The sequence below is a fragment of the Carcharhinus amblyrhynchos genome, chromosome 9, assembly GCF_965287045.1.
Source record: "Carcharhinus amblyrhynchos chromosome 9, sCarAmb.v2.hapA, whole genome shotgun sequence".
NCBI classification, from domain to species: Eukaryota; Metazoa; Chordata; class Chondrichthyes; order Carcharhiniformes; family Carcharhinidae; genus Carcharhinus; species Carcharhinus amblyrhynchos.
Window position 1 is genome coordinate 89,329,513 of NC_137332.1, and position 27,651 is coordinate 89,357,163.

The 27,651-nt window shown below is 41.7% G+C and overlaps 1 protein-coding gene across 1 annotated transcript; it reads left to right on the forward strand.

Moving 5' to 3' along the window:
- The first annotated feature begins 5,740 nt into the window (after nucleotides 1-5,740).
- LOC145348611 (putative G-protein coupled receptor 139) lies at nucleotides 5,741-14,176 on the forward strand. The gene is made up of 2 exons (XM_080196787.1): nucleotides 5,741-5,810; nucleotides 13,251-14,176. Exons 1-2 carry the CDS (start codon nucleotides 5,741-5,743, stop codon nucleotides 14,174-14,176), a joined length of 996 nt encoding a protein of 331 aa, XP_080052913.1.
- The last annotated feature ends 13,475 nt before the right edge of the window (nucleotides 14,177-27,651 follow it).

Here is a 27,651-nt window from a genome sequence, read left to right on the forward strand (position 1 = left end):
TGTACAAATACTTAATAGCTGCATCGATTTCATCTTTCGTCACTTTGTTGATGAAGCATCGATTACTGTGGCAATAATTCTGTGCAATGTGTTCGTCCTGATTTGCCTTGAGAGGAAAAATCTAGGCAATTGTCCATTCTCTCGTGACAACGTGAATATTGAGACTGTGCATGACCAGCTTAAATAATTGGGCCACTGGCACACTTTTCTTTGAGTACTGCTGACCAGATGTGTTCAAGCTCCACAGCCTTTGCTATGTATAAAAATGTCAACCATTTGCTGGCATCGTGGATTTAAATTGGCTGAAGATTTTCCACCGTCGTTCTCATGACATTAGCAAAGTTGCCATTTTGGTGAACTTGAGTGCTGATTAAATTGATTGTAGCCAATGAGTTCAACAGATAAATCCAATGATTGCTTAGTTGTTATTGGCCCCGATGGCAAAGATAAAAGCATGTGAAAGACTGAAAGTATCCAAGAGGTCAGACCACAATCTTATTAAAGTACTTAAAAACTAAACTTAAAAAATTTAAGTTAATTTTTAAGATTCTTAATGTTTCACAGGGTGAGTGTTGTGAACTGGTATAAATAATCATAAAGTAGTCATAAAACCATTAATTACTGAGTAGTGCAGTGTTTGAGATATTTTCTGACAGAGCGCTGAACAATTTTCCGACAATTAGTATGCCCCAGTAGCCAGCAGTGGTGCTGTGCTGCAAGAATTGGATTGAGATTTCCTTTCATCCTTTCATGCACTGACTCTTACTGTCCAGTCTCAGAGGAAGGAAGAGAAATTTGGGAATGATAATGGATCGCAACCATTGTTTTTATAATGTGGAGGTGCCAGCATTGGACTAGTGTGCGCACAGTAAGAAGTCTCAAAACACCAGGTTAATGTCCAACAGATTTATTTGCAGTCATGAGCTTTTGGAGTGCTTCATCGAGTCCTGATGAAGGAGCAGTGCTCTGAAAGCTTATGATTCCAGACAAAACCTGTTGGACTTTAACTGGTGTTGTGATTAAGAACATAAGAACATAAGAAATAGGAGCAGGAGTAGGCCATCTAGCCCTTCGAGCCTGCCCCGCCATTCAATAAGATCATGGCTGATCTGTCACGTCTCAGTTCCACCTTCCTGCCCTCTCCCCATAACCCTTAATCCCCTTGCCTATCAAAAACCTATCAACCCGCGTCTTAAATATATTTAGCGAGGCAGCCCCCACCACTTCAACGGGCAGAGAATTCCAGAGATTCAACACCCTTTGATTCTTCTTACTGTTTTTATAATGTGAGGTGAGAGATTGGGAGGAACTTTATTCCAGTTGCTAATTCACAAATATACAAAGAAGGTGCAGGAGATGGCCAGCCAGCCTCTGGAATCTGCTCTTACATTCACTAGGATCATGGCTGAATAGATTTGATTAGTACTGCAGCTTTTAGAGACCTGGTGGTGTGACAAGCTGTGAAAGTCACATTGTCAGTACAGGACTTGCGGTCTGATTAAGAACTTTTAATGGAAACATTTGTGAACCATCTTGCCAATTAATCTCAGCAACAACTCTTGGCCTGCAAAATCAAATTTGCTCTTTGTGGGACTTGGCTGAGAGCTGCTGCCTTTCCTGGAAAACAGTGCTGGAACTTCTGAAACAGTCAACAAAATGACCTGAGCCCTTATGACCATGAGACAGGCTCTGTGTAATTAACATAGATTTATGTTCTGTCTCCACGCTCTCAGAGAGGGATGTAATGTGTCTTTCTTGAGCAACAGCCCTGCACGCCAGGATAAGGATGAGTCTGTGAAGTTGGGGCGCAGGAGAAATATTGAATTGTTTTCATTGAACATAAAAAAGAGAGGTGTGATTCACTTTAATCTCAGTAACACTAACTTATGTAGTTTATATTTTGTTACCCCTGCAATGTGTACAGAATGATTGATTAAATAAATCTTCAGTTTCAGGTTCAGAAATATGTGACAGATTGAATAAAGGAAGATGTCAAGGTGAAGAGTGTTACACCGATAAAAAGCATTTTAAAAGTATGGATTGCGTTGTTGGATTGCAGTGCTGCAAACTGTCAAAGTAAAATTCCAATGGAAGGATTTCCACCAATAGGAGTTCTCCAAGTTCTCAGTGAATAAACACATCTTTCAACAAATGCCACCAATGTTTGATTGCTTAGCTTATGTAACAATTGTAGACCTGTATCATTCGTGTCAGAAGATTTGCTGTACACAGAAATAAAGCTCTTGCATTGAACATTCATGTCTTGTTTTTTTTCTGCATCAGTGTGTCGGCGGACAAGCCCTTTGGGTGAAAAGAGGCTTGGAAAAAATGGTAATAGCAGGAACTGGGAAGGAGAGAAAATAGAAATACAGAAACATAGAAGATAGGAGCAGGGGAGGTCATTTGGCCCTTTGAGCCTGTTCCGCCTTTCATCACGATCATGGCTGATCATCAAATTCAATCACCTATTCCTACGTTTTCCCCAAAACCTTTGATCCCATTTTCCCCAAGTGCTCTATCTAGCCACCTCTTGAATACATTCAATGTTTTGGCATCAACTGTTTCCTGTGACAATGAATTCCACAGGCTCACCACTCCTTGGGTGAAGAAATGTCTCCTCATCTCCATCCTAAATGGTCTACTCTGTATCCTCAGACTGTGATCCCTTGTTCTGGACACTCCCTCCATCAGGAATGTATTTCATGATCTACCCCATCTAGTTCTGTTTGAATTTTATAAGTTCTGTGAAATAGCCATCTGATTTGTCTAAACGCCAACAAAAACAATCCTAACATGGTCAATCTCTACTCATACATCAATACCACCACAAAGAACAAAGAAAATTACAGCACAGGAACAGGCCCTTTGTTCCTCTAAGCCTACACCGGCCATACTGCCCGAACAAACTAAAACCTCCTACCCTTCCGGGACCATCTGCAGGGACTGTTCCAGTATCTATAGAATCCTGGAAGACAACCACCAATGCATCCACTCTTTCTAGAGCCACTTCCCTAAGTACTCTGGGGCATATATTATCAGGTCCTGGGGATTTATCTGCCTTCAGTCTCACCAATTTTCCAAACGCCATTTCTCTACTAATATTGATCTCCCTCAGTTCTTCCCTCTCACTAAAACTTTCATCCTCCAGCATTTCTGGCATCTGATTTGTGTCCTCTTTTGTAAAGACAGAACAAAGTGTGTATTCAGTGGCTCAGCCATTTCTTTGTGCCCTATTATACATTCCGCCTGTAGGGGACCTACATTTGCCTTCGCCAGCCTCTTTTTCTTCATGTACCTGTAGAAGAGCACTTAGAGCCCAATTTTACCAACAAGTTATGCCCATTTTTGGGTGTGAAAACTTGGTAAAGCTGGGTGTGAGGTGAGTAGCGTGATCTGCGACTGGCTCCGCGCCTGTTCCCCCTTTACCTAGTGTCCAAACTGGCCACAATCGGCACTGCACCCAAAATGGATGAATGCATTTGCATGCATTTAAATTGACTTAATGGGCTGGACGCCCAAACGTACCTGCATTTCCCCCTTTACCATTGTGTTCGCCCATCCAGATTCATGCGAAGCAGACAAGATCTGCAAAGGTCTGATTTGGACGCTCCAGTTCTGAGGAGGTAAGTTCAGAGCTTCCAGTGGCTCTCTAACTCAGGTCGGTCGTGGGGAGTGGGGGGGCGGGAAACCAGATCATTCCCTAGTGGGGGGGAGGAGGAGAGCCAGTTCTATCTCTGCTGGAGGTGTAGGAGGAGGGCCAGATGTATCTGTGTTGGGGGGCTAGGAGGAGGGAGGCAGGCCAGATAGCTATCTGATGGGGGGAGGAGAAGAGAAGTGGATCAGATCATTCTCTGGTGGGGGAGGAAAGGGAGGATCCACTGCACTCTGCATGCAATTGGTGGGGGGAAGTGGGGCAGGGGATCGTGATCAGTCGGGGTAGCTGGGAGGGTGCAGGTGGGTGGATCAGGGAGCAATGTCTGTGAGGACCATCATTCTGGGCTGCTTTATGCTGTCCACGAGCGATATGGAAGGGAGTGTTTTTCAATTTTTCTTTACTGCATATGCGCAATTGAAGGGTCCAATCGGAGCAGCAGTATTTTGGGCGCAATAAACCCTGTGCACGGGCTTCTGCAGCACAATTCAGAATCTAATTTTTTTTTCAGGCAGAGTACGGGGGTGCCTGAGAACCAGTTTACAAGTCGGATTTGGATTACTCCCAGTTTCAGCACTTAGAATCAAAATGGTAAAATTGGGCCCTTAGTATCAATCTTTATGTTCCCTGTAAGCTTACCTTGGTACTGTATTTCCCACTTCTTAATCAATGGCTTTGTTCTTCTTTGAAGGCAACACAGGTTAGCACTGCTGCCTCACAACATCAGGGACCTGGGTTCGATTCCCAGCTTGGGTCACTGTCTGTGGAGTTTGCACATTCTTCCCTTGTCTGTGTGGGTTCTCTCCGGATGCTCTGGTTTCCTCCCACAGTCCAATGATGTGTGGTTAGGTGGATTGGCCATGCTAAATTGCCCCTTAGCGTCAGGAGGATTAGCAGGGTAAAATGTGGGGTCACAGTAGGATTATGGGATTGTGGTCGGTGCAGACTCGATGGTTTGAGTACAGTCCAGGCACATTCCCATACAACTACTTTAGGTTTAATCACATGTTTTCCCTCTTTCCAATGGCTATGCTTTTCCAAGATCTCTCTGCGATTTTTTTTCAGAATATATCCAGCATGCACCTTGGAGGGAAAGCTACTCCTTAAATGTTACCCATTGCTCAGTTCAAAGCAGTTCTTCACAAATTGTTTCATTCTACTTTTGGCTACAGTTCTTCTCAGTACACTGATTTCATCCCTCTTACAAGGTGTCAAATCTTATTAATTACAGTCCTGCTTTGCCTGTCAAATATTCCAACAATTATAATACAGTTTCATACACCAGAACCTTGTCTCCACTTTATAATTTTCTGATTCTTTTCGATCTTTAAAATGGCGTCTCAGGCAGGCTGTGTAGGCACTACACTTCACAAAGTGGTAACAAAAATGAATAAATATTGTTTTTTGCCTCGGTGTAAAGAAAGACGTGAGATATTATGTGTGCTTATTTTCAAAATATTCACTTGTTGAAACAATGTAAATGTTCAGCATGAATAACATCCCGACTATCCCTGGAAGCAGAAAGACAAACAGACACTCTGCTCAAAACTCCAGAATCACTGCCGTTGTGTCCCTTTGCAGAGGCCATCTACACCAGTCCAGAATTTTATGACTATGAAACAGTTCAAATGCTAATATTTCATGCTTATGTCATTCAAAAACAAAATGTTACACCTCACATGTGTGCAAGTACAGAACATGCATGAACCCAGTGGTACAATTAGGAGTACCACGAGGAGCTGATTCATATAAACATCGAGCATGTAGATTAAGCCTAGCTATCATGGTCACTTAAATTGTAATTACCTTTTGAATAATATGTCATAATCATTCTAAATTTATTTTGTTTTTGCCATATCCTCCTTGGAATACAGTATATTGTGAAACATACCTTGGGGGCAATCTTGTTCACTTAATCAGGCTGTTCAGTAGATTCTAATGATTATGTCTACTATTTTCCTCTAGGTCTCTTTCCCTGTGGGAGTTTATTTTTCATATTAATATTGGTGCTTCTGTTAAGTCTTTACAAAGGGATGTATGTTGTTTCATAGACTGGTAAAATACATATATTGGCTCTACGCATCAGAAATGGACTACCCACTAATATACAAGATTGATCGAATTTATTATCCAGTTCTTGCTGCTATCACTGTCCCATGTAAGGTAACCAACATATGTGTAAGAGTGGATTATCACTTTCAATATCTGATGGTGACACTTACGTGCAAAATGAATGACTTGCATATTTGTAATGAACTTATCTTTAAAGTGCATAGTTCTCCTCAGTCATCACTTGATATCAGGTTAGGATGACATTATTAAATTAGTAATGGATGGACTTTGTTCAGGTGGTACTGTTGATTGGTGGAGATTTGCAAGAAAGGACACTTCTCAAGCTATTTACTATTTAAATTCATCTTCACTGCGCTATTCTATCACGCGTACTTATGCTTGATTGCAGCTTCGGCTGTCGTAATGGCTGTAATGGAAAACTTTTCATTGTTGTATGTATGATGTACAATCTCAGTTTAAATTTGTGGTTTACACAGGCATCTTAGAGCAAAGTGCTTATGAAGACAATCCATATATATTTTTGATAAACTAATAATCCTGAACTAATTTCATTGTTCTGCAAAGCACAAGTGCAGCGAAATGTTCAGCTAGGGTTCACTGCTGATTTGTGATTTATGGAAAAGGAAAAAGCACAGCTTTTAACATCAGAAAACCGTGTAAAAGAAGAAGTATTCAGAGTCAAATGGCCACAATTTCAAACTACCCGTATTGAGAAATAAACCCTACATGCTGGCAATAGGATGAGAGTGTATGCCTGGCCTACTTTAGAAAGGAAAATCCTGAAAGAGCGAGGGAGCACACTTCTGTTGTATAAAGCATAATTCAAAGAGTTGAGAGCACACTGCACATAATCCACAGAACACAAGCCAACAGGAAACACAATTCACATTCCATGTTGTACCAAGCGAATGAGAAAGTGGCAATTCATGTTCTATAAACCATATCCCAAAAGGTTGACAATGAATAATGAATTTAAGGGTTATGGTGAGCGGGTGGGTAAGTGGAGCTGAGTCAACAAAAAGATCAGCCATGATCTTATTGAATGACGGAGCAGGTTCAAGGGGCCAGATGGCCTATCCTTATGAACACATAAGATTCAAACAGAATAATCAATCATACTGAGAGCAAACACAACTCGTCATACAGGCAAAAGCAAAGAAATTCCAGATTGTATCCTTCATTTTGCACAATCAGGAATTTATTACGGAATGATGCTGACACATGATGGACATTTGAATGTTCCAAAATCTCCTGAAATAGTGACTTTTAGCACAATACATTAACATCAATTTGACAGCAAGGAGCTTATTGCACTTTAACAAATGCTGTAACTGTACTTTCTACAAAAATTTTTTTCCACCATTCAATCATACCAAAGTAAGCATGAATTTATTTACCAATTACAAAATGCAGTTATCACTTTGAATTATTTTGAAAGCGTTTTGGGAGAGGATGTTTTTCTATTTCTTTACGTATAGTAACTTTGTGCAATCGTTTCCCTCAGAAATTGTGTTGGTCTCTCATTACATGGTCTCAATGTTATTTTCAGATCTGACCATGGTAATCATCCAACTGATATTGCAGTGGATTAGTAGCATGGAATTTCCAATATACCTAATTTTCATTGATGTCTGTGTGCAGGGAAAATCTTGCCTCATATATTGTAATTCTAGACTGCTCTGTCAGCTTATTCTGTAAGAAGTCTCAGAACACCAGGTTAAAGTCCAACAGTTGGATTTTTACCTGGTGCTGTGAAACTTCTTACTGTGCTTACCCCAGTCCAATGCCGGCAGCTCCACATCATAGCTCGTTCTGTAGCAGTTTACTGTAAGAGGATACAAGCACCATGTTGCAATGAACAAGCAATGACATTGGATGTCATCACTTTCTTGTGATGAGCTATCTGAGGACTGTCACTTTTTACTTTATCAACAATGCCGCCTATAAAATCCATCTTAAGTGTGTCACGCATTACGCTGTGGTCGCTGATCATTTCACTTACCCTGATTGAAGACGTTCCAGTGGATCAATCACATCCAAACCATTTCTCTTACCAGTTCTTTGAATTAATGCATCCAATGCATCTAGAATCAGGCCACTGTTAAATAGATTTGCTTTTGGACATTTCAACCAATTTCATAAATCACATAGGTAGATCAGCCATGCAAAATTGCTCCTTAGTGTCTTAAGGTTTGCAGGTTAGATGGATTAGCCATGGGGAAATGAATGGAGTTACAGAGATAAGGCTAGGGAAGGGGGTCTAGGTAACATTACCGAAGAGTTGGCACAGAATGGCCTCTTCCGCTCTTTAAGGATTCAATGATTCTCACTCATTAAACTGCTGGGTAAGAAACGCTTTTAAGTGGAAAATACTTACAGGAAGCATTATTTTTTAGTAAGTTTCGCTCATGCTACAATTTCTCAATTCTTGCACAAACCCTTGTATCTATGTGGTTACATGCACTAACTTATTGAGTTATAGAGATTTACAGCATAGAAACAGGTCCTCCAGTCCAACTTATCCATGCCACCCTTTTTTTATAAACCCCTAAGCTAATCCCAATTGCCCACATTTGGCCCATATCCCTCTATACCCATCTTACCCATGTAACTGTCTAACTGCTTTTTAAAAGACAACTGTACCCACCTCTACTAGTACCTCTGGCAGCTTGTTCCAGACACTCACCACACTCTGTGTGAAAAAATTGCCCTCTAGGCACTTTTGTATCTCTCTCTTCTCACCTTAAACCCATGCTCTCTAGTTTTAGACTCCCCTACCTTTAGGAAAAGATATTGACAATCAAGATGATCTGTGCCCCTCATAATTTTATAGACTTCTTTGTCCACTATGCCACCAATCTTGGTATCATCTGCATACCAAGATTGGTGGCATAGTGGACAGTGAAGAAAGTTATCTCCGATTACAACAGGATCTTGATCAATTGGACCGATGGGCTTGCGAATAGCAGATGGAGTTTAATTTAGATAAATGCAAGGTGATGCATTTTGGTAGGTTGAACCAGGGCAGGACTTACTCAGTTAACCATTTCTCCCCTATATTCTCATCCAAATCATTAATATAAATGACAAATGATAGTGGATCCAGCTCTGATCCCTGAGGCCCATTGCTAGCACAGGCCTTCGGTTTGAAAAGCAACCCTCTACCACCACCTTCTGGCTTTTGGCAAGCAGCCAGTTTTGTATCCCTCATGGGATGCCGTGAGATTTAACTTTTAACTTCAGGGTTAACTGAAAATGGGGCTGAACACATATTTACAGTGATTAGAAAATCATGCCAACAGTGTGTAAGAAACAACCACTTGGAAAATGGCATTTAGTTATCAAATTTATTTTGAACAGCAGAATCATAGAACCCTACAGTGCAGAAAGAGGCCCTTCGAGTCTGCACCGAACACAATCCCACCCAGGCCCTATCCCAATATCCCTACATATTATACCCACTAATCCCCCTAACCTAAGCATCCCGTGACACTAATGGGCAATTTCTTAGCGTGGCCAATCAACTTAACCCACACATTTTTGGACTGTGGGAGGAAACCAGAGTACCCAGGGGAAACCAATGCAGACACGAGGAGAACATGCAAACTCCACACAGACAGTGACCCAAGCCGAGAATCGAACCCAGGACCCTGGAGCTGTGAAGCAGCAGTGCAAACTATTGTGCGACATGCCACCCAATGAAGCATTCAAGATTGATTACCTTTAAGTATATGTTGGGTTATTTTTCTCACTGAGCATGATGCTAATTTGATATTAAGTGAAAGATGAAACGCATAATAACTGTTACCAGCAATTAACCTTAATCTTCTATGACGTCATGAACCTTTAGGATACAGTGGACTACCTGTGGCCTCTCTCCAGCCCACAATGCAACGCCACAAAATTTATGTGAGTCCTATGCCCCTTTCTAACGTTTTTGCCACAGGCTATCCTGTGTCAGCAAAATTTGTCTCTCATTAAACTACATAATGAACTTCGGAAAATGCAATGTTCTTAGACAAAGACAGCACACCTCAATGACATCCGAATGTCAATTCACTCCACAGGCATGTTGCTTCTAAAACTATGAGCTGTGTAATTCCCATCTAGAGATTTTACACATTTATGCTCTCCCGGTGCAAATCCCACTTGAGAATGAAATGACAAACTTCTGATGCTGAAATTCGATGGTCCCCAGTGCGGAATAAAAAATCATGAATGCGCTTGGCAATTCCCATTAACAAAGATAATGTGAATTCAGCAGCGTTTTGTTTCGATCACTCACATAGCTGGCGTTTTCAGTCAAATTTCTGCAACACTTCATTGAGAAGTATGATTGACCTGACACATGTTTTCTAATAATTTAATTTCTCAACAATCAGTGGATTTAATGCCATCAACATTTATTTTTCATAACTAGCCTGCCTCAATGCGAGAAGCTATGCTTAATAATCTTTCCTTTTGGATTATTTTTCCAGTTGTAAACGGCTATGCAAATTCATATTGGTTTTGTCATTATTGATTCTATTCGCAAAATCAATGATAAAATGGATGCAGAACAATCGCTATAATAATTATTAATATTTCAGTGGCCAAACACTTAGCCTCATGATACCCGGAAAAACGACACACAGCAGATAAGACGTAAATTTATCGCAGCGAATTTCTACGTCAATATGTTTTGTTCCAATTAAGCAGCGTCCTTTGAAAAAAAATAACAGATTTTCTCATTCATGCTAACAAAATTCATTTTACCATTTTGGTTTTAAGTCTTTTTTTAATTATGAAAGGCAGAAGATCACAGAAAGAAACGGAAGTAGAACATTAGGCCATGTTCCATCAGTCAGACCCTGTTCGATTCCCATAGAACAATCTGATCAAATGCATTTCTCTGTTCTATTTCCGTAGCCTGACGGGTCCAATTTCCTCAACTACCTATGCATTGTAATCGTAAAATCACATGCAATCTATACTTCCAGCATAGCAGGTCATGGGCAGCAAGTGGCATCGCACTGTGCAAAAAGTGTACTCTTCACCTTTCTCTCTCTCTCTCTGTCAATAGCCACCACCACCCCCGTCCCCTTCCCTTCCCAACACCGCCTTCTGGTTTCCTTTCTCCATCTGTTCCTTGACTTCTTGATGGATCTTAGAATAGAATGATGTAAAATGTTTGCACTGGTCTCCAACTTATTATCAAATATTATATTTGTTGATTCGCTGATTCCATTAATTAATTTGGACATTGGGCGAGGCCATAAATGTATTTCTCCGTGATCTCCACTGCGAGCTTTTGTGCGTATAATCATTGTAGCACATTAAGCCTTCGTTTTGTGAAGACAAGTAATGCATTCATGTTTTAGGCGATGTACCAGCCTTATGGAGAAAAGAATTAAAAGGCATTTCATACCTACTCTTTCACCAGCAAATTCTTGTACAGGTGATGTGATCGTCTGCAAATTCTTGTTCCACAAAATGTTTAGAAGGTAAATGATTGACTGTAAAATCGTAAGAATCATAATCGTAAGAAGCAACGAAACAAACGGAATGAGTTCGCAGATTATATCCATATTATGGGTAACCAATTCAGCAATTGTCCAATAACGAGTAACAAAGGGGCTACAATGAACGGGTCTGCTGATCCTATTAAACACAAAGCAATTGTTGCTGGCAAAGAACCTTAAGATAAATGTCATGACAATATCATTTGCAATGCATTGTTGAAAAAATTACCTCCAATTCAACTAATTTTTTTTGATTTTTCATAAATGCTGTGTATTAATGTAGCATATTAAATACAAATGTTTTGAGCCAATTTTTTAAATTTCATCCATTTGTTAAATAACATGTAGTTAATATCCGAGCTCAGATTCGTAGGATGTTTATCCATATAGGGGTTCTTAATTGTTATTTATTGGATTTCCTGTGTGTGAGCCTATAAATTATTATTTCCAGCCTTCCATGATTGGCAGAACACAAGAAGTGCAATACTCTGTAAATTACCAGGTTAATGTAATTTACTACTTTTTTTCCAGCCATTAGTGCTCCTGTAAATGCAACAACAGTCAGCAAGACTCGAATGTCAGTCCATAATAATTGTTATTTTTTTGATAGCTATAGCATTTGATTGCCAAGCGATTGCCTTATATTTAAGTCATTTCTGTTCTGTAAGTTCAATGGTTCTTCAAATTACAATGCAAAGAATGTTGAAGCAGCATTTCCCTATATTGATCAACAGCTATCCCTCTCCGCAGTGTTCCAGTAATATTATATCAGGAATATATGAGCAACACTTTAATGTCGGGAAATTCATAATTGGTCACGCCTGTAACGTGCAGTTATTATTAATTTTTTTTAATATATGTTTCGTACAATTGAACTTCGGCTTCACTATGGAGAACTGCATGGCTTCCATGCGTTTGATTCCAGCTTTGAATTTATTTATAGTTGCTTCAATTGGAATGCAAAATATGCCGTTTGCTGTACGTTTGACTTTTGATACAGCTCCCTTTATTTTTCATTGTCTGCTTTGCCCAGCCAACGTTTAATGCAGAGATTGTAAGGAGAAACCTTACAGTATTATTTTCCAGTTCGGAGAACCGATCCAATTTCCACTGTTCTGCAAAGCTTTAGTTAAATTGACCATGTGGATAACTAAGTTGCATACGTTTTCAAATGACAGTCAAGTGCAGATGTATTATCCATGAAAAAGAAACAACACATAGGTATTAGATGGGCAATCGTGTATATAAGCAATATTGAGACTTCAGCCAGAACACAAACATCAATAGGCAACTTGCCGCCAACTCAAAATCTAGCCCCACCTTTGATGACACAGTGAGAGTGCGTGATGTGCATAACTTAAATCAAGTATCTTAAAACATGTTAGCGCTTATTGACGTTGTATAAACTACAATTCAACAGATTCAGAGAGCAAATGTAGAAAAGTCCAAAACCAAAAGAATGTCATACACATATAACATATCCATAGAGCAACAATGCATACTTCTGTTGAATAACAGAATTATACTGTGTATTGCACTTTTTGCAGCCCATAACCAAATAGGTTTTGCTTGCGCAGTGAATGTTGTAACGAAAATAATCAAGCACGGTGAGAGTGAATGGTCCACCCCGGACAGACAAGGCATAAAACAGCTAGAGTCTTGCGTCCATGTTACACAGATAATAACCCAACAGGATTCAGTTGACTGGTAGGCAGTTGTCTTTTGCTGCAGTGGAAAATCAAATTGGATTCTGCATGTTTCAGACACAAGACGTTGCTATTAATAATTATTTCATTCCTGAAATTGTTAACTTGTACCTAATCCCAAACACGTCATTTGCATGTTACTGGATCCCACAAATACAAGTTCATTTCTCCAGAAATGTCCATGCCATAGAGAGATTACTAAATTAATGATGATATTCTTTCAAAGCTACAAATTTAATTTGACCATGAGATATTATTTAAACTAGATTATTTCAAACACATTTTAGATATATAATAATTTTCATTTCTCGTATCCAGTTAACTTTCTGGCGATTACGATTCTATCCAGAGGAAATTGCGGCCTCTCCAAATGCATCACTCGCTACATGATGGCAATGACGTTTTCGGATCTGACGGTGGTTATTATTCATGTGATATTACAGAAGATTAATAACATGTACTTCCCAAATAATTTCATGTTTATGACGCCTGGATGCAAAGTAAACCTTGTGGTATACTTGGTAATTGTAGACTGTTCTGTTTGGTTCACAGTCGCTTTCACATTCGATCGTTTTGTAGCAATATGTTGTCGAAGAATTCAAGCAAAATATTGCACTGAGAAGACAGCAACGGTTGTTATTGCAACTTTGTTTGTGATGAGTTGTTTGAGGACAATCCCATTTTACTTTATTATTGAACCAGCTTTTATAATTGATAACATACCATGGTATTGCACACTGACCTCAGCTTATCTCACTTCCCCATTGCGAAAGCCATTCCAGTGGATGGACAGCATTATAACTCCTTTATTACCGATTATTTTAATTCTGTTGTTCAATGTTTTGACAGTCAGACACATCATTGTGTCTAATAGAATCCGCAGTGGTCTAAGGAGAAACAATGGAAATCAGGATGATATGGAAATCAAGAAGCGGAGAAAATCTGTGATTTTGCTTTTCACTATTTCTGCTAATTTCATATTATTGTGGATGACATATGTTGTGCATTCAGTAAACTGGCCAGTGAGCAACTTTTATTATCTGGATAAATATTATTGTAATCCGATATTTATTTTGCAGCAAGTTGGGTTCATGTTGCAAATGCTTAGTTCCTGCACTAACACTTGCATATATGTGGCAACACAGAGGAAAGTCAGGGATGAGCTGAAAAAGGGGGTGAAATACGTGTGTACACTGAATGGGAAATTAAGTCAAAAATCTGCAAGAGAAACTTACTTGGATTAGAGCCTTAAAGTTTCAGCTTATATTATGTTCCTGGAATCCTTTTGTGTAGCCAAATGGAAAATAGAAAACTGCTCATTGTTAGCGATTTTTTTGTTTAATTTTCTTAGTAAGACACATAATCGTCAGGGCCTGTAGTGGTTCAAAAAGGCAATTCACTACCATGTTCAGGAGAGCAACAAGGAGTGCACAATAAATGTTGGCATAGCTAGTGGTGCCCACATCTGGCGAAATGGTACAGCTAAACTATTTGATAGCTGCAGTCACCGTCCTCACATGACAGAGCAACTCTACATTCTTGCGAATAATTTACTTCCCCTCTCAAACATTCTTTCCCAATTTGACCGGTAATCGTTACAAATTGGTTTCCCATTTGTCCCCACAATGATTTTCCTAAAAAGCAAATCTCTCATTAAAATCACCATATCTTGGTTGCAGCAAATTGACCAAATGGCATTACAGCCCACCTGCTTTTGAAACTCTCGTCTGTACCCTTTGCAGCCTAGATGCGATCATTTTCAAGGCCTAGTGATCTTACATGTATAATGTAGCTGATTCTGATCTTAAAAATCAAAATCAAGGTGCAAATTATTATTTTATCTCATGCACATTTGTTGGGCAATGTTCAGAAATCTTCCAATTGCAGCTTTCCTTAGTTTAAATTTCTTTTCCTTCAGCTGTGTTCCACTGATGAACTTTGGCAATCTCCCTTTTCTCTTGATGATTTAAATTTATCTTTTTAATGGATTCTATAATTATTTACCTTGGAATTGACAAATGAATGAAATGTTTCTGTTTGAAAAAGACATAATGACAGATTCTCAATTAATAAAATAAAAGTGGATTTGTGTAAAACCACAAACTAGACTTGAGAGGTTCAAACAAATGATCAGGATGCTGAATTGTAAGTATTTCCTTCGTCTTTCATTGACAGCATTTTTTTCAAATCTGCCTGAGGAGCATCGAATAAATGTTAAGCTAATAAAGGCCATACGATCCTAAATTACAAATGCCTCAAATTAGAACATAACTGTGTAATTCCATAATTGTTTCATTTATTTGTTGTTTTCATTCATTCTTGTTTGACTAGTTATGCACACAATATCCTGAGATTATAACAGTCTTTACAATGGCACTGTATTTTGTTATCTGTCATCATGTTTTCAGTTGTCCATTTGGTCAGGTTTCAGTTAGAATTATCAGAAAATATTTTACCTGATATTCCTGCAAAGCAGAAAGTTGACACCATGTTTACACTTATTGGCTTTGAAAGGAAACGTTGACGTAACTATCTGATTAGTTAATATTCTGTCAACAACTTAATGGCGATACATAATTTTGTCATTCGCCTCTTTCAGTCTTATTCCTTATTATATAATAAAATGTGTAATAACCATTACATGTGAGTTATAACATATCAGAACAAAAAATGTCTTATCAAGATGTGAGCATAAAATGAATTTTTGAACTCGTCAGCTCTCAAAAATTGATAATAATTTAAATGTAATCTACAAAGGATCGGTTTTCACGTCGCACTTGAGTGGGCATACTTGCACATTCTGGGGTTGAGGGGAGCAATATATCACCAGTATATTGATCCCTGACATCTTGTGCGATCATGTTTCTTGCTACTTTTGTGACATCAACATTTGCCTCTATCTCAAACAGTTGTACTGCTATATTTTATTTACTGAGGTCCCTCAAATAAATAGGGGCAACTGCACTAGCACAAAATAAGTTAAAATAGTTCTGAGCCAGAGATGTCCATTTACATTAACATCATTTTACAACAAGTGTTTCTCCCCATTCCCGATTTTCATAGAATCCCAATAGTGCAGAAGGAAGCCATTTGGGCCAAGCCTGCACCGATAACAATCCCACCCAAGCCCTAATCCTGCAACCCCGCACATTTATCCTGCTGATCTCTCTAACCTACACATAAGAACATAAGAACATAAGAAATAGGAGCAGGAGTAGGCCATCTGGCCCTTCGAGCCTGCCCCGCCATTCAATAAGATCATGGCTGATCTGTCATGGCTCAGTTCCACATTCCCACCCACTCCCCATAACCCTTAACCCCCTCTCTTATCAAAAACCCATCAACCCGCTTCTTAAAAATATTTAGCGAGGTAGCCTCCACCACTTCAACGGGCAGAGAATTCCAGAGATTCACCACCCTTTGAGTGAAGAAGTTCCTTCTCAACTCCGTTCTAAACCGCTCCCCCTTTATCTTGAGGCTGTGCCCCCGAGTCCTACTGTCCTTTCTGAGCGGGAAGAGTCTCTCCACCTCTATCTTATCCATCCCATTCATCATCTTATACGTCTCAATGAGATCTCCCCTCATTCTTCTAAACTCTAACGAGTACAAGCCTAGTTTATTCAGCCTCTCCTCATAGCTCAACCCCCTCAACTCCGGCATCAGCCTAGTAAACCTCCTCTGCACTCCCTCCAGGGTCAAAATATCCTTACGTAAGTACGGCGCCCAAAACTGCACACAGTACTCCAGCTGCGGCCTCACCAATGCCCTATACAGCCGCAGCAAGACCTCCCTACTTTTATATTCAATCCTCCTCGCTATGAAGGCCAGCATCCCATTCACCTTCCTGACCACCTGCTGCACCTGCAAGCTGGGTTTTTGCGACTCATGCACAAGGACCCCGAGGTCCCTCTGCACCGTCGCCTGCTGCAGTTTTTCTCCACGTAAGTAATAATCCTTCCTACCATTATTCCTACCAAAGTGGACCACCTCGCACTTGCCAACATTAAATTCCATTTGCCAGTTCCTGGCTCATTCGCCCAGCCTATCTAGATCCTTCTGCAGACTCTCCACACCCTCCACACAATTTGCCTTTCCACCAATCTTGGTGTCATCAGCAAATTTCGACACCATACACTCGGTTCCCTCCTCCAGATCATCTATATAAATGGTAAATAGCTGAGGCCCCAGCACCGACCCCTGAGGCACTCCACTAGTCACCGACCACCAATCCGACTAGCACCCACTGACCCCCACTCTCTGCCTCCTATTTGACAACCAGTCCTCTATCCACGCTAACACCCTACCCCCAACTCCATGCCCCCTTACCTTCTGCAATAACCTCTTGTGAGGTACCTTGTCAAACGCCTTCTGAAAATCAAGAAAGACCACATCCACCGGCTCTCCTCTATCCACCGCCCTAGACACATCCTCATAGAACTCCAGTAAATTTGTCAGACACGACTTCCCCTTAACGAAACATCCCGGGACAGTAAGGGGCATTTAGCATGGCCTATCCCCTTAACCGCACGTATTTTCCCTGCTAATCCCCCTGGTATAAGGGGCAATTTAGCATAACCAATCAATCTAACCCACACATTTTTGGATTGTGGGAGGAAACCCACACAGACATGGGGAGAACATGCAAACTCCACACAGACAGCGACGCAAGCCAGGAATCGAAGCCAGGTCCCTGGAGCTGTGAGGCAGCTAACCACTATGCCGCCCTGCCACCTTATGTTTATGCTATTTTCGTCATTTCTTGCTGTGATGTCACATCTGAACTACGTCTCCTTTTGAATTATCTACCCTTTTCACTACACGTTTTGAATGTATGTCACGGGGGATAGAAAACGACCGAGTTAATTTATGGATTCAATGTTGATTCTTTCATTCTGATGTTAATGCACAATTCAGGAACATTTTAATTAGTCATTGCTGATAAGGTATTCTCTCCAAATTTAAAACTTTTGGGTGGGCTTAAAACAAAAGATGGATTTAGCAGCCATGTTGAACTGCATGTTTCCTGCTTTGTAGATTTTATTGTTGTCATTGTCAAATAGCTTGAGATTTCCATGCATCTGCCCATCATTTCCCTGTAAGAACTATTTCCTTTATTTCTGTAAGAAGTTGCTCTTTTTGCCATGAGGCAAAGTGGTAAGATGTTACCCCTCGGAATGGTGGGAACTTGTAATTTACGTGTTTACCATTATATTAGAAGTTTAACTTTGTCTTCCTACTATTCCAGGAACTGTGAGGTGATCACTGATGTAACTTTTTTTTAGCAATCCACATTTGATTCTTACATTTTGAGCTAAAAATCCTCTGGTGAAATGTAACCCTTTGTTATTAAATTCCTGCGATGTTTTTCCCACTGACAACATTGTTGCTTATTCAATGTTATTGGCTTATGAGTATTTTTTCCTCTATCAGATCGCATGTACTTGAATGACCTTCCAACTCACTTAAATAAATCATATCCAATTTGTAGAATTTTCATACTGAGTTTTATTGCTCTGAGTTCTTTAATAGATCCGATCCAAACTTTATTTCTCACTTATTCATCGCTTTTCATGTCCTTTTATTTGGCTGTTGAAAATTTGATCCATTCAAATGTGCTTCATGCGCATTGCTCTACATTTATCTATGCGAGTATTTTTTTCTGTACCTTGTGTTAACAATGGAATTTGTTTTTATATATAAATTTCTGATGCTGCCGGTCTCCATTTTTTTAGACATGTTTTAGCGTTGCTATATTCAAAATCTCATTTTTCATCAAAGGAGCCGTGCCTTTCTTTGCTCTGACATTAGACCTAACCAGAATTGAGTTTGGCAACTCCACATCCTGGCTACCAGCGACACCGCAAACTATTGGGTCAAAGTGGAGAGGATCTCTAAGCAGGTCTCGCATATCGACACAGACATCAAGTTTCAATGGTTTGGAGGGTAGGTCTTATGAGGAAAGGTTGAGGGAGCTGGGGCTTTTCTCGTTCGAGCGGAGGAGGATGACAGGCAACTTAATAGAGGTTTATAAGATGATGAGAGGGATTAATAGAGTAGACATGCAGAGACTATTCCTTTGGGTGGATGTAGTTGTTACTAGGGGGCATAACTATAAGGTTCATGGTGGGAGATATAGGAGGGATGTCCGAGGTAGGTTCTTCACCCAGAGGGTGGTTGGGGTGTGGAATACACTGCCTGCTGTGATAGCGGAGTCAGTCACTTTAGGAACTTTCAAGCGGTTATTGGATAGGCACATGGAGCACACCAGAATTATAGGGAGGGGATAGCTTGATCTTGGGATTGGACATAGCTCGGCACAACATTGAGGGCCGAAGGGCCTGTACTGTGCTGTAATGTTCTATGTTGTCCATGCTGCCTTTTTTTCAACAACTAAGCTAATCCCAACATCCCTCGATAGCCATCTTACCCATGTGACAGCCTAAATGTTTTTTAAAAGACAAAATTGTACCCACCTCTACTATTACCTCTGGCAGCTTGTTCCAGACACTCACCACCCTCTGTGTGAAGAAAAATCCCCTTTGGCCCTTTTTGCACCTCTTCCCTCTCACTTTAAATCTATGCCCTCTAGTTTTAGACTCTACTACCTTTGGGAAAAGATATTGACTGTCTAGTTGATTTATACCACTCATTATTTTATAGACCTCTATAAGATCACCCCTAAGACTCCTATGCCCCAAAGAAAAAAGTCCCAGTTTATCCAGCCTCTCCTTATAACTCAAACCACCAAATTCTGGTAGCATCCTAGTACATCTTTTCTGCACTCTTTCCAGTTGAATAATATCCTTTTTATAATAGAGTGACCAGAACTGTACACAGTATTCCAAGTGTGGCTTTACCAATGTCTTGTACAACTTCAACAAGCTGTCCCAACTCTTGTATTCAAGGTCCTGATGAATGAAACCAAGCATGTCAAATGCTTTCTTCATTAATCTCTTCACCTGTGACTCAACTTTCAATGAGTTATAAGTCTGTACCTCTAGATCTCTTTGTTCTCTAACTCTCCCCAGTGCACTACCATGAATTGCATAAGCCCTGCCCTGGTTCAATCTACCAAAATGCATCACCTTGCATTTGTCTAAGTTAAACTCCATTTGCCATTTTTCAGCCTATTGGCCCAATTAGTCAAGACCCCATTGCAATCCTAAATAACTTTCTTCACTGTGATAAAAAAAGAAGCAGATAACAAAAAAAAAATTGTAGTTCTGTTAGTGGGGAGAAAATAATATTATGACCAGTGGTAAGTGACTACTAAAATCAAGGTTTCACATGCCATATCAAATTGAAAGAAAATTAAGTGAGCTGAGTTACTTTATAAGAAAGCCAGATGGAAGGAAAACTCTGATAAAGAAATAAAGCAGATGAAAGAAGTGTTTGTTGCCACAACATGTAGTGATGAAAAAATTTCAGATGATTCTAAATTTGACATTTCTCAAATTAGCATCGAGAACATAATCATGAATTGGGATAACTTAGTGTGTTACCTTCTGAAGGACAATCAAAATGGTCTGAAGGAGTAATTACAATCACATAGAGGTACATTTGGGAACAAACAAGGAAGTACAAAAGCAATTGTCTATGATGAAGATGTAGGAAACACTGTTAAATTAAGTAAAATCCATACTGATGCAATCCACTAAACTTGGCACTGTAACAAATGGAAAATGAAATCATGTTTAAGAATTATATCATTCAAATGAGTTGCAGTGCTTGGAGCCAAAGTGATGGTACTGAAATCAAACGGTACACATCAGACCCAATTTTACCATTGTGTTGTGCCCATTTTCAGGCTTGAAAACTTCGTAAAGTCCAGCGTGAGGTGAATAGCGCGATCCATGCCTTTTACCAAAACCCAAAAATGGATGCAATCGGGAACACGCCCGAAATGGACACAATGTCAATTTAAATGCATCTGCATGCATTTAAAATGACTTAATGGGGGTGGGTGGGCAGGAGGAGGATCAGATTGCTCTCTGATGGAGGAGAGAGGCGGTGGTTCTGTTATATTTCTGGTGGGAGGGGAGGAGAGAGATGGGTCAGATCGTTCTCTAGTGGGGGGGGCGGTGGAGGAGACAGGCTAGATCATTCTCTAGGTGGGCCACATGGATCTCTGGTGTGGGGCAGGTGGGGGACCAGGGCAAGGGGGCTCCGCTGCCATTCTGTGGGCGATTGGTGGGTGTGAAGTGGGGCTGGGGTTGCAATCGACCTGGGTAGTGGGGGGGTGTAGGTGGATAAGGGGGACAGTTATGTAATGGGGTGGGGTGATATTTGTGGGGGCCATCACTCCTGCCCCGGAGTGATGTGGCAGGAGTACGTTTTTCATCTGCGTGTGTAGTTGAAGGTTTCGATCAGAGCAGCAGTATTTAAGGTGTAATAAGCCCCGCCCACAGCACGATTCAGGTTCGTGACCTTTTTTTCAGGGGCATGGGTGTGCCGGAGAACAGGGTTTACAAGTTGGATCATATAATCATGATGAAGAAGTGGGGAACAGCTACATATACCCAACATGTACCCAAGTCTCCTTGAGTGAACGCACATAATGAATCATCTCTTGAAACAGTAACACCAAATTAATTCAGTTATTTAACTTACAGTTTATGAAGGAACTTAAAATGTTAAGGTGACATTTCATCTCGTGGGCTAACAAAGTTTATTTCTAATAAGTGATCTGAAATTTAAAACCACATTCAGAATGCCGGCAGACTTTGCAACGCTCTGCCCCAGAAAACATTGGGTGCTGGGACACTGAATCTGTTCAGTGCTCACTTGGATATATTGGATATATTGCTGAGCAAAGGGATATGGACGTGGGGGAGGGGGCGACAGGCTTGACAGCCGAGTTAATGCCACAATTAGGATCAGCCGAAGTAGTAACAGATAATGTAGCCTTCTCGATGGAGTTAATCAATGTTCTCCTACTCCTACGCTTTATGTGATAATGGTCTGTCATTTATAATTGCTACATTGAACAAGAATAAGTATGTGCAACTTCAGAATCCTCTGATATCCCCCCAGTATGAAAGCAAACTTAGCAACTTAAGACCAGTGCCTCTACAGATTTCAGTTTTACTTGTGTCAGTACTCTTTGGATGCTTAATTTTCTTTCCTGATCACGTAACTTCAAATCCACCCAGCCTTCTTAATAATATGCATTTTTTTTTTCAATTCCACAATTACTTCTATTCCTTTTACTTGAGCACTATCTCGTTCCTTGACGATGAGACATACAGAATATGTCTCTGTACTTTACTCATGCGTCTGGTCTCGATGCATTAATTTCCTTTTAGATCAGTCATTCCACCTACACACAGCCTCATCGCAACACACAAAGTTCCCCGCACACTTGCGCGCGCACACACACACACACACGAACACACACACCCAACACATACACAAACACACACACACAGCAGATTTGACACTATTTATGGTGCCAATGGAAATACTTTCAGATTTCTTTATTCTTAATATAAAAAAGGAGAGCAAGAGTTTTTATAAATATATAAAAAGGAAGAGGCTGGCTAGGGTGAACGTTGGACCCTTCGAGGATGAGAGGGGGGACTTAGTGGTAGGGGATGGGGAAACGGCTGAGGTCCTGAATAACTTTTTTGTTTCGGTCTTCACGGAGGAGGACGTGAATAATTTGCCGGGTGTTAGCGATGGAAAGATGGTAGGACTGGAGGGCCTCAGTGACATTATTGTTACTAGAGAGGCGGTGCTCGACAGACTGGAGGGAACTGATTGTAGACAAGTCCCCAGGACCAGATGGAATGCATCCGAGGGTTCTGAAAGAAAAGGCGGAGGTGATAGTGGATGCCTTGGTGGTTATTTTCCAAACGTCGCTGGATTCCGGGGAAGTGCCGGAAGATTGGAAAACGGCCGATGTTACGCTGTTGTTTAAGGAGGGTGGCAGGCAAAAGGCAGGGAATTATAGGCTGGTTAGTTTAACGTCTGTTGTAGGTAAAATGTTAGAATCCGTCATCAAGGAGGAAATAGCGAGGCATCTTGAGGGGAATTGCTTGATAGAGCAGACGCAGCACGGTTTCGTTAAGGGGAAGCCGTGTCTGACAAATTTATTGGAGTTCTATGAGGATGTGTCTAGGGCGGTGGATAGAGGAGAGCCGGTGGATGTGGTCTTTCTTGATTTTCAGAAGGCGTTTGACAAGGTACCTCACAAGAGGTTATTGCAGAAGGTAAGGGGGCATGGAGTTGGGGGTAGGGTGTTAGCGTGGGTAGAGGATTGGCTGTCAAATAGGAGGCAGAGAGTGGGGGTCAATGGGTGCTATTCGGATTGGCGGTTGGTGACTAGTGGAGTGCCCCAGGGGTCGGTGCTGGGGCCTCAGCTATTTACCATTTATATAGATGATCTGGAGGAGGGAACCGAGTGTATGGTGTCGAAATTTGCTGATGACACCAAGATTGGGGGAACGGCAAATTGTGCGGAGGGTGTGGAGAGTCTGCAGAAGGATCTAGATAGGCTGGGCGAATGGGCCAGGAATTGGCAAATGGAATTTAATGTTGACAAGTGCGAGGTGGTCCACTTTGGTAGGAATAATGGTAGGAAGGACTATTACTTACGTGGTGAAAAACTGCAGCAGGCGACGGTGCAGAGATACCTCGGGGTCCTTGTGCATGAGTCGCAAAAACCCAGCTTGCAGGTGCAGCAGGTGGTCAGGAAGGCTAATGGGATGCTGGCCTTCATAGCGAGGGGGATTGAATATAAAAGTAGGGAGGTCTTGCTGCAGCTGTATAGGGCACTGGTGAGGCCACAGCTGGAGTACTGTGTGCAGTTTTGGTCGCCACACTTACGCAAGGATATTTTGACCTTGGAGGGAGTGCATAGGAGGTTTACTAGGCTGATACCGGAGTTGAGGGGGTTGAGCTATGAGGAGAGGCTGAATAAACTAGGCTTGTACTCGTTAGAGTTTAGAAGAATGAGGGGAGATCTCATTGAGATGTATAAGATGATGAATGGGATGGATAGGATAGAGGTGGAGAGACTCTTCCCACTCAGAAAGGATAGTAGGACTAGGGGGCACAGCCTCAAGATAAAGGGGGGGTGGTTTAGAACAGAGTTGAGGAGGAACTTCTTCACTCAAAGGGTGGTGAATCTCTGGAATTCTCTGCCCGTTGAAGTGGTGGAGGCTGCCTCGCTAAATATTTTTAAGACGCGGGTTGATGGGCTTTTGATAAGCGAGGGGATTAAGGGTTATGGGGAGAGGGCAGGAATGTGGAGCTGAGCCACGACAGATCAGCCATGATCTTATTGAATGGCGGGGCAGGCTCGAAGGGCTAGATGGCCTACTCCTGCTCCTATTTCTTATGTTCTTATGTTCTTATGTATTCTCACCTCTTGATCTTTCATATTTCGTTTATTTGCTCCTCCAATGTATCTCTAAACTCATCATTTTTCTCAATTTCCCCATTAACCTGGCATGCACAGTATAATGCAGCATTCCACTCTCCAGCACTTTCTTCTTTCATAGAGACTCTGATTTTTTCAATATTGCCCCTTTCCCTCATGGTAAATCAATGTTCTTACACCCAGTGTGACTCAACATTTAAGGGACTTATTTTTCCTTCATTATACGTTTTGTATGTGTTATCATCTGTAACACGTTGATTGATAATCAATTTTAAAATAAAAGCGACCTTTTCATGCACAAAATAAATGCCGTGTTTCAAGAATTCTACTGAAAGTTAAATAATACCTAATTATCTATTATTGTTTTGAAGCACAGCATACTCTTTCAATCATAAATCAAACATTCCTAATTATAATTTCACTACTGATACAAAAAACAATAGCCGCAATTCTTCCACCTTGCTGCACTGATTTTCGACTGCAGTGGGCCAGGAGGAATCGTGCGGGGAATTCACGCAAAAGATTGCGCCTGCTAGTGTCTCCCAGAATCGGGGGGGCAGGTGCCCACATTTAAATGTGATTAGAGGTCCCGAAACTGAACTCTCCGGGCCTGCTAGCCTCTCCCACAGTGCCAGAGTGTTTCCCTCCTCTAGGGATTATACCAGCTCCCCACTTGACGGCAACTAGCAGCTGGACCCCACTGGAATGAAAGGGGAGGGCAATTGCAGCCCCATAGGGGGTCAGGCATTGGGCTAGTGGCGCCCCTTGGCACAGGCACCCTAGCAGTGTGAGCCTGTAACCCCGGCACAACACAAGAGGCAAAGTGCCCACGCCCAGGGGCACCTTGGCACTGTGCATCAAGCAATGCCAAGGGAGCGCGGACTATTGGGAGTGGGGCATATGGGAGTGGGGACTAAGAGACGATCAGTAGGGTTGGGGAGGTCCCGCTGCCACTCTGCCACTGGGATCGACACAGGCAGGAGGAAGGCCAGCTATCGGGCTGGGCTAGGGTGTCTGCTGTGGTGGGGCATCTGCCATGGGTCTGCCTGTAGGGATGTCTGTCCTGCGGGGTGGTGGGAGGAATGGCACTGTGGTATTGGGGTGCTGGATGTTGGGGTGGTCGGGCTTCGGGGTCACAGCTCACCTAGCAATGGTTGGGGAGGGCCGCGATCAGGCTGTGGGAAGGCTGGGGGAAGCAGCACTGCAGGGGTCCCAGGCTGGCCAGTGATTGCATTGGCAGCAACTGGGAGGCTGGCAGTTTGGAGCCATGGTCATGCACAGAGGTCTGCTGGTTTCAGCATCCTGGGCGTGAATAGACTCCGCCTACTGCAATCTCATGATATTCATGCAGAATGCTGTGAACTCCCACTGAAAAAAACAATGTGAATTACTTCAATTCTCCACACATTCAACTCTTAAGATTTATTTTGAGAGAATTCCATCCATTGCCTTTTGCAATGTTCTTGCAATCCCCAATGCAACCTGGAGGAACAGCACCTCATCTTTCGATTGGGCACCTTACAATACATAAGAACATAAGAAACAGGAGCAGGAGTAGGCCATCTAGCCCTTCCAGCCTGCCCTGCCATTCAATAAGATCATGGCTGATCTGAAGTGGATCAGTTCCACTTTCCCACTTTCTCCCCATAACCCTTAATTCCCTTGTCTATCAGAAATCTATCTACCCGTGACTTAAGTATATTCGGCAAGGTAGCCTCCACCACTTCAATGGGCAGAGAATTCCACAGATTCACCACCCTTTGAGTGAAGAAGTCCCTCCTCAACTCTGATCTAAACTGCCTCCCTCCTTATCCTGACGCTGTGCCCTCTAGTCCTGCTATCCTTTCTAAGCTGGAAGAATCTCTCTACCTGTACCCTATCCATCCCCTTCATTCTCTTATACATCTCTATAAGACACCCCCTCATCCTTCTAAACTCCAACTAGTACAGACCCAGTCTATTTAGTCTCTATTCATAGTCCAACCCCCTCATCTCCGGTATCAGCCAAGTGAACGTCCTCTGCACTCCCTCCAAGGCCAATATATCCTTCCGCAAGTGCGGTGACCAAAACTGCACACAGTACTCCAGCTGCGGCCTCACCAGTACCCTGTACAGTTGCAGCAAGACCTCCCTACTTTTATATTCTATCCCCCTCGCTAAAAAGGCCAGCATCCCATTCGCCTTCTTGATCACCTGCTGCACCTGCAGACTGGGTTTTTGCGACTCATGCACAAGGACCCCCAGGTCCCTCTGCACCGTAGCATGATGCAGCTTTTCGCTTTTTAAATAATAATCCCTCCTACTATTATTTCTACCAAAGTGGATAACCTCACACTTGCTAACATTATACTCCAAATGCACCTTACAACGTACCAGCTGACCAATACCTTACAACTGCACCTTCTGGACATTGCGTTCAACCACTTCAGAGCATGAATTCTCTCTCCTCCACTTTCACTCTACTTCCACTTATTTTCTTTCATTTTGTTTCATCCTATCCATCCATTTTATCAGCCTTCTTTCTCACCTCCATTTTTCCACTTTCCATTCCAGCTCTCCTTCTTGCTCCTACACACCCCCCCTCCCCCGACCCTCCTCCCACCCTTTCAGGGCAATTGCCACATTCCTCAGGCAGTCCTTTAACAATCTGTATCTCTGTCCTGCCATTCACGCATTCTGATCACTTAATGGACACTTTTTAGCACCTTGTCACCTTCAGTCTTCTGTATTCTAATTTACATTCCCTCTGTCCCATTTCAGCCCCCGCACACCACCACCATCATAGTATAAATCTCTGCTGATTCTCTTTGCTCTCAGCTCTGAGGAAGTGCCATCTAGAGTCAAAGTATTGGCTCTATTCTCTCCCCACAGATGCTGTGAAACCTGCTGAAATTTCCCAATATTTTCTGTTTTTGTTTCAGATTCCAGCATCTGCAGCATTTTGCTTTTATATTACAACGCAAAAAAGATATTTGCAACTATTATTTAAACTGCCTGTGAAATAGAAAATGTTGAAGCCTCTATGTTCTAAAAAGAACAGTTTCAAAGGAAATGTATTTTCCCCATGGTTTGTCCACTAGCACAACAGCGCCAAACTTTCTGATGTCTTTTAACTCATCACATATCCTTTCTTGTTCGTTCGAAAGTGATCTCACATCTGCATTCATAGATGGAAAACTACAGTGATTTGCTCTTTGTCAGTCTCTCTTATTTCTGTCTCTTTGCGTCTCTCTCTCTCTCTGATCTTCTGGGTGGCACAGTGGCTCAGTGATTAGCACTGCTGCCTCACAGCACCAGAGTTCTGGGTTTGATTCCTGACTTGGGTCACTGTGTGGA

What these genes read in the sequence shown, in the direction of transcription:
- LOC145348611 (XM_080196787.1), top strand. Translation starts at nt 5,741, where the DNA reads ATGGACTACCCACTAATATACAAGATTGATCGAATTTATTATCCAGTT. An exon ending in TGCTGCTATCACTGTCCCAT is followed by an intron (nt 5,811 to 13,250) that starts GTAAGGTAACCA and finishes TCTCGTATCCAG; the next exon opens with TTAACTTTCTGGCGATTACG.